The 12343-nt window shown below is 43.8% G+C and overlaps 1 protein-coding gene across 1 annotated transcript; it reads right to left on the reverse strand.

The window, feature by feature from the left end:
• Positions 1–6447: 6447 nt before the first annotated feature.
• MRPL52 (mitochondrial ribosomal protein L52) lies at positions 6448–10193 on the reverse strand. Its single transcript, XM_061588887.1, has 5 exons — positions 10036–10193; positions 8923–9007; positions 8742–8809; positions 8122–8186; positions 6448–6615 (listed from the first exon to the last, which is right to left on the reverse strand). Exons 1-5 carry the CDS (start codon positions 10145–10147, stop codon positions 6469–6471), a joined length of 477 nt encoding a protein of 158 aa, XP_061444871.1. The 5' UTR covers positions 10148–10193; the 3' UTR covers positions 6448–6468.
• Positions 10194–12343: the final 2150 nt, after the last annotated feature.

The raw sequence follows: 12343 nt of genomic DNA on the forward strand, positions 1-12343 counted from the left end.
GTCATCCAGGGTCTCAGAGGGTCTTAGACCCTTTTTTGGGAGCAGGGTCCCTATATCTCCAGCATCCTATGAGCCAATCAATGTGAGAGGAGAGTGTGTTAGCCACTGAGAAGAATCTTCTAACATGCTTTCTTGTCCTTTCCTGCTGATTGGAGCCGATCTGAATGAAAGGAAGTGAGTTAGCCACTGAGAAGACTCTTTTCAGTAGCTAACACTCTTGTGCTTATTGGCTCCTAGGGACGTCTGTTGTGGGAAAAGGCATTAACAAGGATCCCATTTCAACCCAGCAGCAAAAAAAGAGGGAGGGGCGTGACTGTAATTATCATGAAGGGACCCGGCACTTCTGAATTTGCCACTACACTACTGGTCTCAACAACTTACAAGCTGCAATTTCTCATTTTTATAAATCCCTTCAGTAGTGAAACTGAACCATTCCAAATGTTTGTCAGCTGTGTGGTACAGTCCTCTTGGGGGGGGAGGTGGGCCTGAGCCATCTCAGAATTCATATGGGGTGCAGGAGAACAGCTTGTTTGACACTGCTCACATGTGCATTCCAAGGTGGCACATGCCTGTGAACGAACTGTACCACATCACAAACATTGCCCTCAGGGTTCAGCTGTTGCAAATGAAATGTTTGTTTTCTGTTACTGGATTTCGTAGGCTAGAATCTCATTTTAACGCAGGTTGGATTACCCAGTTTAAGTGTGTGTGTGTGTGTTTATAGGAATGAGCAACCATAGAAACGGAATGGCCTGCTAATGGGTCCCTGCCAAAAGGAGTGGGATAAAATCATCCTTGGCACATCATAGAATCAAACACCAGAACAAGGCTTTGGATGTAATGAAAGTTGCAGGGAGAACAGGAAGTGCGAAAACCTCACGCTTCCTGTCCCCCTTCTTAGTTCACTTCAGGCAGTGGCAATGGTGGCTCCATGTCAGTGGGACAGTGGAATCCACTCTGGGTTTCAGTCTGAATTTTCAAGGAGCTGTCTTCAGCACCTTGGATTGGATCGGTGCAGATTCCATTGCCCCATTGACACGGCGCCACCAGCCGCCACTACAGGATTGAAGCTGTGGAGAATTCTAACAGGCTTCACATTTTTGAAATTTTGAGATGGTACTCCCCTTTTGAAAACTGTTGTCCTGCCTCATCTTATTGTGTAATGCTTATTTTGAAATCATGTTTCCTAGTATTTTGCTTTGCAAGTCAACACCATAATTCTGGGAAATTCAGGGGTGAGTGAGGTGCTGGTTGGTGAAGGAGCTGGTTGAGTTGGGTCAGTGATTGGGCAAGTGTGCTGTGCACATGACCAGGGGCTCTGTGCTCTGACGTTCACAAGTTCTAGAGCTGAGCCGTAGAACTTCCCAGCTGCAAGGGTGGAGTCCTGTTGATCACACTTTGTTTCAAAGGAAGTTCTGAACAGCTTCGGGAAGAATGTTTTGTACACAGGCTGAAGATTTAACAAGTATTCCTTCAGCAGGATGAGTAAAAAGTGTGTGTCTAATATGTACCCATTTCTGCTGAAGACACCTTTTGGTCATCCTGGGGAGCTACTTCTAGAGCATTGCAGTTCATTTTTCTTTTAACACACTGACTGAGAGCAGAGGTCAACAACCAACCTACTTGGGATGGTGGACATATTTGGAAACTAGATAAACTGTTGTGGGCAACCCCCCCTCCAAACGTACATGGCAGTCTACTATATATGCTGCAACAGAATGATGGTTTCTAGCCTAATTTCAGCAGGGATGGGGAGGGGACCCTTGGGGCGCCAGGGAAGGCCTATGTGGGCGCATGTGTGCCCACGGGTATCATATTGACAATCTGTGACCTGGAGAGCCATAGCCTTTTACCAGAAAAAACAATTCAAAATATACATGCCTAGTCACAATGGCTATGTTCTCCCTGGGATTCATAAGCAGGAAGAGTGATGTGGCAGGCTTATTCCCATAGGCATCTGGTTGGCCATTGTGCAAACAGGATGCCGGCTAGATGGGCTATCGGCCTGATCCAGCACAGCTCCTTTTATGTTCACAGAGTTAAAAACAAATGTGTAATATTAAAAAAAAACCCCTTCAAGGTATTATATAAAAAGCAAACCATCCGAGCTGGATGCATTACACACAGGCCCTGTATCCTGTCTCCAGCACTGTGATGTTGGTATAACCGCAGCACTCCCCCCCCCCCCACACACATTCAACTGAGTCAGGCATAATTCAGTGGATACTAACAAGGGCACCAGCGAGCCTGCAGCTCAAATGTCCCAACCGCTCTTTGGCTTCATGTGCTAAACTGTGGTGAGATGAGACACTGGAAGTAGGGGGAACTCTGAGACGTGTGGGGGTGGTGCGATTGTTGCACCTCAACAGGAGGTGCAGCAGCAAATGCTATCCCTCTCCTCTCCAACCCCTTGGATGTCGCTGTAGGTCTCGTGCGCTTGGCAGAAGGGTCCAAGCGCTGATCTCATCCATGCTGTCGTGGCTGACGCATCTGGAAGCAATTACCAATCTGGGGTGGGAGGGAAGAAAGATGTGTTCAAAACACAGCTGGGATCAGCAAGGCCAAGCTGGCTCGGGTGGGGGAGGAATGGGTGGGAGGACCTAAAAACACTCTCTGTCCCCCCCCCCCCAAAATCCTGAAACATCAGGGCAGGTTTGATGTTGTCATGTGCAAGTAGGATCATGGGATGGAGAGATGTTTTGGAACTGGGGAGAGGGAAAAAAAATCCCTACTAGGTTCCCACCCCTGGCTGAGCCACTGACCCAAATTTGGCATCCAAGTTCCTGTATTAGAAAGCTAAACAGACACACAAATCCAGGCCTGGGATGCTGAATGGACGAGCTGCCTGGGTTTGAGACAAAGGAATGAGAATTTTGCAAAATCATCTCCAAGCTTATGCAACACAAACAAACCCTACATATTCTGGACTGCCTTGTTGCAATTTCGTTGCAACCCCTGATCTGTTTGAATACGGCCCTATCTGCGCTATACATTTAAAGGACTATTATACCACTTTAGACAAAGAATCCTGATAAACTATAGTTTGTTAAGAGAGCTGAGAGTTGTTAGGAGACACCTATTCCCCTCAGAGAGGTACAGTTCCTAGAGTGGTTTAACAATCAATCCATCTTCCCTGGGGAACTCTGAAAGTTGTAGCTTTGTGAGGGGAACCTTTAACTAACTACAGATCCCAGGATTCTTTGGGGGAACCCACTGTTAAAAGTGGCATAACACTGTATAGTGGAGATGGGACCTATATCAGAAGAGCCCTGCAGCTAAATCCCGCCAAAGGGGGCCCATCTGGTCCAGCATCCTGTTCTCACAGTGGCCAACCAGCTGCTACAATGGGAAGCTCGCAAGAAGTGCCTGAGTGCAACTGCAACTCTCCCTACTTCCGATTTCCCAGCAGCTGGCATTCGGAAGCATCCTGCCTCCCAACAAACTCTGAGGCCACCATTACACAAATGTCCGGAGTGGTTAAGCCATGGTAGATTGTTGCAGCAAAAACAACAGATTTATTATGGCACAAAAACTTAGGCTGTAATAAATGTAAGTCTTTAAGGCGGCACAAGACTGTTCACTGCCAGAGAGGATTCTCTCCCCAACCATCATTTTTTTTAAAAAAAATAAAATGGGAGGGGTAGGGAAGAGCCAGAATAGTTAACTTCAGCAGTGGCAGCAAAAGCAGGGGGAATAAAGTCTTTCTCTTTCCCATCAGGAAGGAAGGAAGGAATATTTACATGTATATATGCACACACCTCTGCCTTTCAGATCTCTTTCTTTGGGTCTTTCCTTCCTGCGGTGCTGTGACCTCACCTCCAGGAGGCAGAGGTTCCCACAGGGCCAAAAGAGGGAAGGGGAAAAAAAGAAAAAGAGAGCAATCTCAAAGGGGAATCCACATGGCAGGAGGGGGAAAGGAAGGCTCCATTTCCAGAGAGGAGAGCCAAGATTCTTTCCAGCCTGGCCTGCAGCCACCACCCAGTTTGCAGCCAGGCTCGGCTCTCCCCCAACTTCCAAAAAAAACCTCTCTCTCTCTCTCTCTCTCTCTGTCACACACACACACACACTTTCCTCAGGCCAGCTGACAAAAGGCAGAATAGTAAATGTAACTTCCTGGTGACTCTCCCAACCTTGCCCTCTTCAAACACACAGGCATCCTTTGCTGGTAGGGAGGGCAGAATCTGCCCATTGCAGTTGTTTTTCATTTTTCCACTCCTAAATGCAGTTCTCCACATTTGTGGTTTTTAAAAATAAATCCTCATGAAAATTCTTCAGCATTTTAGTGCAAGTTTCTTCTAATAAACACTTTTTTTGCCTGGTTTCCACTAATGAACACATTTTTTCATTCATTCATTCATTTATTGCACTTGTATACCGCCCCATAGCCGAAGCTCTCTGGGCGGTTTACAGTAATCAAAAACATTAAAACAAATATACAATTTAAAACACATATTTAAAAAACAATTTAAAACACAATTTTAAAATTTAAAACAATATAAAAACAATTTAAAACACATGCTAAAATGCCTGGGAGAAGAGGAAAGTCTTGACCTGGAGCCAGAAAGATAACACTGTTGGCGCCAGGAGCACCTCGTCAAGAAGATCATTCCATAATTTGGGGGCCACCACTGAGAAGGCCGTCTCCCTTGCTGCCACCCTCCAAGCTTCACTTGGAGTAGGCATCCGGAGGAGGGCCTTTGATCTTGAACATAGTGTACAGGTGGGTTCGTATCGGGAGAGGCGTTCCATCAGATATTGTGGTCCCAAGCCGTGTAAGGCTTTATAGGTCAAAACCAGCACCTTGAATTGAGCTTGGAAACACAGGCAGCCAATGCAAGCAGGCCAGAATCAGTTTTATATGTTCAGACCGTCTGGTCCCTGTTACCAATCTGACTGCTGCATTTTGCACAAGCTGCAGTTTCTGAACCATCTTCAAAGGCAGCCCCACGTAGAGTGCATTGTAGTAATCTAATTTGGAGGTTACCAGAGCATGGACAACTGAAGCCAGGTTATCCCTGTCCAGATAGGGACGTAGTTGGGCCACCAACCAAAGTTGGTAGAAGGCACTCCGTGCCACCGAGGCTACCTGAGCAAGTGACAGATATGGTTCTAGGAGAACCCCCAACCTATGAACCTGCTCCTTCAGGGGGAGCGCAACCCCATCCAGGACAGGTTGGACATCCACCATCTGGTCAGAAGAACCACCCACTAGCAGCATCAGCCTTGTCTGGATTGAGCCTCAGTTTATTAGCCCTCATCCAGTCCATTGTCGCAGCCAGGCACTGGTTCAGCACATTGACAGCCTCACCTGAAGATGAAAAGGAGAAATAGAGCTGCGTGTCAGCATACTGATGGCAACACACTCCAAAGCTCCGGATAACCACACCCAACCGTTTCATGTAAAAGTCATATTCCCCTCTCCCCAAATCCTAGGAACTGTAGCTAGTTAGGTGCTGAGAGTTGTTAGGAGACCCCGGTTCCCCTCACAGAACTACAGTTACAGAGTTCCCTGGGAAGAGGGACTGATTGTGAAAACCACTCAGAATTCTAACTGTTTGAGGGGAATAGGAGTCTTCTAACAACTCTTGGCACTTAACAAGCTATAGTTCCCAGGATTCTTTGAGGGAAGCCATGACTGTTTCAAGTGTACAATACCATTTTAAATGTATACTGCAGATGTGGGCCTGGCCACTGGTCCAAGTCTGATATTTTAATTGATGGAGAAGCTTTCTTGGCCAGAGGCCCATTATTTGTTCTTGGCCAACCCTACAGGACCCACACGACCAGAGGAGGCCATGGCTAAGACAAAAGAGGGCGTGCCATCTCCCCAAACACATGCAGTCTACACCACACCAACCACACACGCATTGGCTCTTCTCATCCCATGCCTTACTAAGACTTTGGGGGTATTAAGAGCTCTACTAGAGATGCTGTTAAGAGGCAGTTGTAGCACACTCTCCCCTTGCCCACACTTGTTTTTAAATGCTGGTTTAGATGGGTCTTTACCCTCATCCAGCTGCAGGGCTCTTCTTAGGTTCTTGTCTTCTGCTGAGCAGTGATTGGCCACTGTGCAAAACGGGGACCATTTTGTACTCCCCCCCCAACAAAGCAGTTATAGGTTCCATTTTCTTTGGACAGAAGCATGCTAGAAAGACATGCCTGGCTCTTCTGGAATAATCTGGTTAATTTGCCGCTATAAACATCAGCAAGGTATTATGGGAGATAGACCATCAAGGCCTGTTTCTCCTTTGCAGCCACTCCACCTCTTTTGAAATCCATAGGCAGCATACAAATTGGCTTCCACAGGTAAAAAAAGGTGATTGGCCCCACAGAAGAAGAAACGGCTGTAGGGCAGCGTCAGAAACAGAAAGATACTGGGAATCTGCTATTTCCCATCGTCAGTATAAAAAAGGAACTTTAAACAACAACAACACATCAAGCTCAAGATTGGAGGAGGTGGGAGAATATTTATTTGGAGTCCTGCTCTAGGAAGCCTCCTTTACGCTGAAGTCTGTTGCATCGCTTTTCCTCCGCCTCTTGCTCTCGTTTTCTCTGCTTAGCCTCCCACTTCTCAAGCCCATGATCGATTTCTGCAGAGATCATGGCTATACGACGCTGAAGGAGCAAGACAAAGGGAGGTGTGTGAGTACAGTGTCCGGGGAAATTCTGAACAACCTTCATGCGTAGAGAGCACAAACACACACATAGTAAGGTCACACCCACACCATGCATTTAAACACTGTTCTTTAACCTTGGGTCCCCAGATGCTGTTAGACCACAACTCACAGCATCCCTAGACAGCACGGTCAATGGTCAGGGATTATGGAAATTGTAGTCCATCAACGTTTGGGGACCCAAGGTTGAAGAACAGTGATTTAAAGCATGTAGTTTGCCCCAAAGAATCCTGGAAATTGTAGTTTAGCCCTCACAGAACTACAATTCCCAACACCCTTAAACTACAGTTCCTAGGATTCTTTGGGAGAAGTCATGTGTGTTAAATATGTTTTAAATGTGTAGTGTGAATGTGACCCAGTTCCTTCCTGCTACACATCAGACAGGCACCGTCTCTTTTGTCTTTTTGGCGCCCATCAAAGACCTTCCTTTTTTTCAGCAAGTCTTTTAAGTGGAGATCTTTCTCCCAGTCGATATCTGTATTATATGTGAAATTGTTTTTACACATGAAGTTATTTTAAATGGAGTTTGTATATATGGAAACGTTTTTATATATGGAATTGTTTTCAATTGTTTTGACATATGGAATTGTTTTCAATTGTTGATGTTTCCACTTAGAAATGCTTTGTGATATTTTATGAGAAGTGATTCACAAATGGAATAAAATAAATAAAAATAAGAATGCACTTCTGAGAGTACATTTACACCATGAATTTAAAATAGGTTTCAAGCTATACTGTCTTTTTTTTCCAGCCAAGAAAACCTGCAGAGGGGTTAGATAATTCAGCAACATTCCAGAATGCATAAAACTGCAATTCTGAAGGTTTGGTGGAGGGGGATGCAAAGAGGACAGTTTAAACTGGCTTATATTTGTAACTGTAATGTAAACACACCACGGCTTAAGCCTGCCCATTAACCTCATCCCACATGTGAAAGAGCTGGTTGCAATTACTTATTCAGTAGTGGGGTGGAGGGGGACTCTTCATATGCTCAGAGGCAGACTTAATTCACAGGACCACGGTTGAGCCTGCCATTAGAAAACAGACCATGGAAACAGAACCCCCTGTCTCAGAACCCCCTAGATCCTTTCCCCATGGGACACAACATAGTAATAGCTCCATATTGGCTCATTTTCATGTGTTATATAATAGAATTCTCAGAGTAGTTTAACAATCAATCTCCTTTCCCAGGGAACTCTGGAAACTATAGCTGTGGGAGGGGAACAGGGGTCTGCAATCAATTCTTAGCACTCTTAACAAACTACAGTTCCCAGGATTCTTTGGGGAAAACTGTGGCTGTTTAAAGTGGTATAAGGGTGCTTTAAATGTGTGGTGTAGATGGAGCCATGCTTACGGATTCTAGCATTCTGCCAATCCAGTATACCCCCCAATTTCCCTCAACAGAATTCCAGAACTCCAAAGGTTCTTAGGATCTCTGTCTGCCGCTTACAGCCAACACTTCGTTCTTTTCCTGCCGGCGGAGATGATTTTTCATAGGTGGGGCAGGCCGCCCATCTGCGGAAAAACAAAACAAGATACATATATTTGCTCCTTCTCTCTATGCCCCAAAGTAAAGGAAAGTAATCTTGAGAGCATTTGACCCTAAATTCTCAAAACTACTTAAATGCAGATTCATGCTTTGCTCCAGCATTTGCTTTATTTATGAAGGGTTGCAGCTCAATGACAGAACACATACTTTGTGAGCAAAAGGTCTCAGGTTTAATCTTTGGCATCTCCAGGTAGGGCTGGAAATGTCCCCAGTCTGAAAACCTGAAGAGTTGCTGCCAGTAAGCGTTAACAATACACTGTTGTATTTACTTTGTAAATTACCTATGACAAGCTTTCCCAGCTGGATGAAGAGGTCTTTGCCATGATTGTCTCCTTTTATCTTTTTTCAGTTCATTGGCTGTTAATTTCTGCACTGTTTAAACTTTTTCTAAAGCTTTTAAAATTATGCTGTGTACATCACCTTGAGACATATATTTGGAAGGTGAATAAAAACAGCAACAACATAAACGCTGCTTAAAAATAGTAATACAAATAATATAACGCCCCACCCATTTTTCTTACCAGCAAACGACCAATCAGGAAGGTCTGTTAAAGGCCCGTAAATTGAAGGGTTTATAGGGAAACCATGCCTGGAAGGAAATACACAAAGTCATTTGTAAGCCTGTCAGTAAACTAAGCAGAATAATAACGGAGAAGTCAAATGAAGGATCCTCCCTCTCACTCCAAAGATGTCCGCACTCACTTCACTCTCCATACCCCACCACCCTGATTCACAGCGCTGCAATGGATAGTCCGAGACACTGAAGCGATTTTTGCCACCTGAGGTCCTGCAGGGTTGAAAGTAAAAAGAGAAAATTCAGAGCTCAATTAGAATCATGGCACTTAGTAATTTCAACCATATTTATTGTACATAGAAAAATATGCTTTAGGGCATCCTCCAGGTGTTGCTGAAATGCAACTCCCATCAGCCCTAGCAAGCATGGCGAATGGCCAGAGATGGTGATAAGAGTTGTCGTTCAGCAACATCTGGAGGGCCAAAGGTCCCTCACATCTCCTTTAGAGATGAATACATTCTCTTGGTTATTTATTTATTTATTTGATTGAACATTTATACCGCCCATAGCAAGCTCTCTGGGCGGTGTACATAAAAAATAAAAACACTTACAAACAATTTAAAAGCAGCTAAAAAACCAGCTAATAATCCAATTATAAAAGGTGTACATTAGATGGTTATTGTTAGTACAATCCTGCTAGGCAGGCCATTGTTACTGTGCATGCACACACACACAGGCTAACAGACAGTAGCTTGCCTAAGACCCCCAAGCAAATTCATGGGCACAAGCAAAAAATGACTGAGGCACTAACTCTAGCAGAGGAAAGCAGGCACGTATTTTGTATTAAGCAACCCATTACAGTTTATAGCCATGCTTGCTTGGGTGAAGGGAGCACAACAGCATCCGCAGGGTCACAGGGTCCCTCCTCCTCCTGGTTTATAGTAAGGCAGTGTATAAATCAAGTGCCATTGCTATGGGTTCGGGCAACAGGTCCTACTAAAGGTGGCATGCGATGGCAAAAACCAGCAGAGCATTACATTTTCATTACAGCCGACAAAAAATAAATCGCATTTAAAAGCCTTAGAAGTCTGGAGCAACACTGCACATGTCGCTTTCCAGAGTTAGACAAAGTAAAATTATGGCACCGCAAACTGCGATGAGAGTAAGAAAATAGGGGCACCTGGAGGATAATTATATTATAAGGCTCAATCGTATGCATGTCTATATAGGATGCTACTTCTGACGAGAGATATACATAAAGCTAACCCTTCCTATTCCTCCTGCCGGCAAGATTTCCATACCTAGCCTTCTCGTCACGCAAGCTGCCATTTTGACAATAAAACTCTCACAAAAAGCCATGCGCTTTACAGTCGTAGAGGTTGTACGGAAAAAAATTAACTCGGGAGCCGCCATTTTTGGAGAACTACAGTGGTCGCGGCCATTTTGGGATGGTTTGTCTGCGGGCACCACCCACTTGCGGCAGGAAGGAACGCTTTAGCCATTCCCCCTAGTGGAAGGTGTTGGACTTAAAAACGACAGCGGGGCGCCATCTTGTACGGATCATTTCAGAACCATAGGAAACACTGTATGAAACAGGAGAAAACATCTAAAAGCTCCATAAACGGGGACATATAGGGATGCACATTCCCATAAGCCAGTGCACAGCATTTTGGAACATGAACTAATTAATTTGTTGGCTGCATAACGGAGGCGTTTTCTTTCCTGCATGAGAACATCCATTTTGACACAGTAATGGGAGCCCCGGATGTGAGTACCGGAAACTAGGCGGGACGCCATTTTGTGAATTACACCGGAAGTTGTATCCCTTTGTCGTACTGGATCAGGGAACCGTCTCTGTGCCTCCCTTTTGCAACAGGGCGATCAATATCCCTCTGAAGGATGCATTTCCCAAACAGTACTAAGACCTCTATTTCTGACACAGTGTAAAGGCATATGACCATAGTCTTAGGAAAGGCGACAAGAAAAAGAGGAAAGCCAAACAAGAGATGGATTGATTCCATAAAGAAAGCCATAGACCTGAACTTGCAAGAGCTGAATGGAGTGGTTCATGACAGATGCTCTTGGAGGTCACTGATTCATAGGGTCGCCGTAAGTCGTAATCGACTTGAAGGTATATAACAACAACAAGGGAACCAGATTCCCTGGTTGCCATATTTCATAAGGGCGGAAAGGGTTTCTCGTCCATCTTTGAATGGTCATAGCGTCGCCGGCGCCATCTTGGATGCTGGTTGCTAAGGAAGCCGTTGCCCTTGGAAACGAAATAAACAGGAAGGAAAGTCACTGCTTGGGACTTGTTGGAAGCCTTAGACTCCAGGGTTCTTGGAGGCGGGGATATAGGAGAGGATCCCCTTTCCCTCTCTTGAGGAACCTGTTTTTTTTAAAAAAAAAAACATAGATAATATAGATTGTAATTTCTAGATTTGTAAATTATAAATCTATTATATTAAGTGTACAGATATGATTCATGTAAATAGAAAGAGAATCATGCTAATAATGTATGATAATTAGAGTCCACTGCAGGGCATGGTATGAACGTGGAGTAGAAATCTGCCTGCATTTTAGTGAATTCAGATACGAATTTCTGCCTGTGATGCAGCTGAAACCAAAGGTACCAGAGTCCTGCCACAAAGAAGGTGATGACCTTAGAATTAACCACACACAATAATCATGGGGTGGGGAGTTCAGGTGTACAAGGCTTTTAAGTAGACATCCCAGTCTGCATTTGTGTTGGTATTTTTTTTTAACATTTTTATTTTTAAAGATAAAAGATATTTTTGTTCATGGCAGATGCTATTGGAGGTCACTGATTCATAGAGTCGCAATAAATCATGATCGACTTGAAGGCACATAACAACAACAACAAAAAGATGTTTTTAGTGTTTTTGTTTGCCTCCCTGGGCTCCTTATCTTAATTAATCATCAAATCTCATAAACATTACTTTATTCTTTCCACAAAAAGTCAAAGAGAGGTTTCAATTCTTTAAGAAATATATCTATCAATTTTTCTCCAAATAAACATGTCAATTAATCCATCTCGTTAATAATTATAATAATCTTATTGTCATAACCATAGTCCAAATAAACATATCGATTAATCCATCTCATCAAAATCTGTTAGGTCCAATAATTTCAATAGCCATTATTCCATTATCCCTATTAATTCCATCTTCCATCTTCAATAGTCCTGTTAAGTCCAGTAATTTCAGTGTCCAATCTTCCATTATCAGTATTCCATAATAATCTTGCTGTCATAGCCATAGTCATATAATAAGAGTCTGATGGGAATTTCCTCTATCCCAAATATTTTCTTGCCATCAATTCTGAATAAGTTGCTGAAATATTGTTGTAAAGTCATATCTCTGTTCTTCTTTTTTACAAAATGCACTGGCTCATCTCTTGAGAGTTTTTCCATTGTCACATGGCTGCAGTTAATTCCATAGATTTTCTCTATATCAAGCTCCATCACGTCATTCCAGTCCAGAAAATTATCCAAGCCATTGATAACTTTATCTCTAATATCTTCATTAATTTCTTCAGAGATAACGTTACATTCCAAACAGTAGATTTTATTTCTAATATCCATAAACT

The sequence above is a fragment of the Rhineura floridana genome, chromosome 11 (genome assembly GCF_030035675.1).
Source record: "Rhineura floridana isolate rRhiFlo1 chromosome 11, rRhiFlo1.hap2, whole genome shotgun sequence".
NCBI lineage: Eukaryota > Metazoa > Chordata > Lepidosauria > Squamata > Rhineuridae > Rhineura > Rhineura floridana.

Coding starts and splice junctions, on each gene's coding strand:
- MRPL52 (XM_061588887.1), bottom strand. CDS start 10,147: ATGGCGGCTCCCGAGTTAATTTTTTTCCGTACAACCTCTACGACTGTA. Junction 8,810..8,922: donor GGTGGGGTATGGAGAGTGAA/GTGAGTGCGGAC, acceptor ATTTCCTTCCAG/GCATGGTTTCCCTATAAACC. Junction 8,187..8,741: donor TCCTGATTGGTCGTTTGCTG/GTAAGAAAAATG, acceptor GTTTTTCCGCAG/ATGGGCGGCCTGCCCCACCT.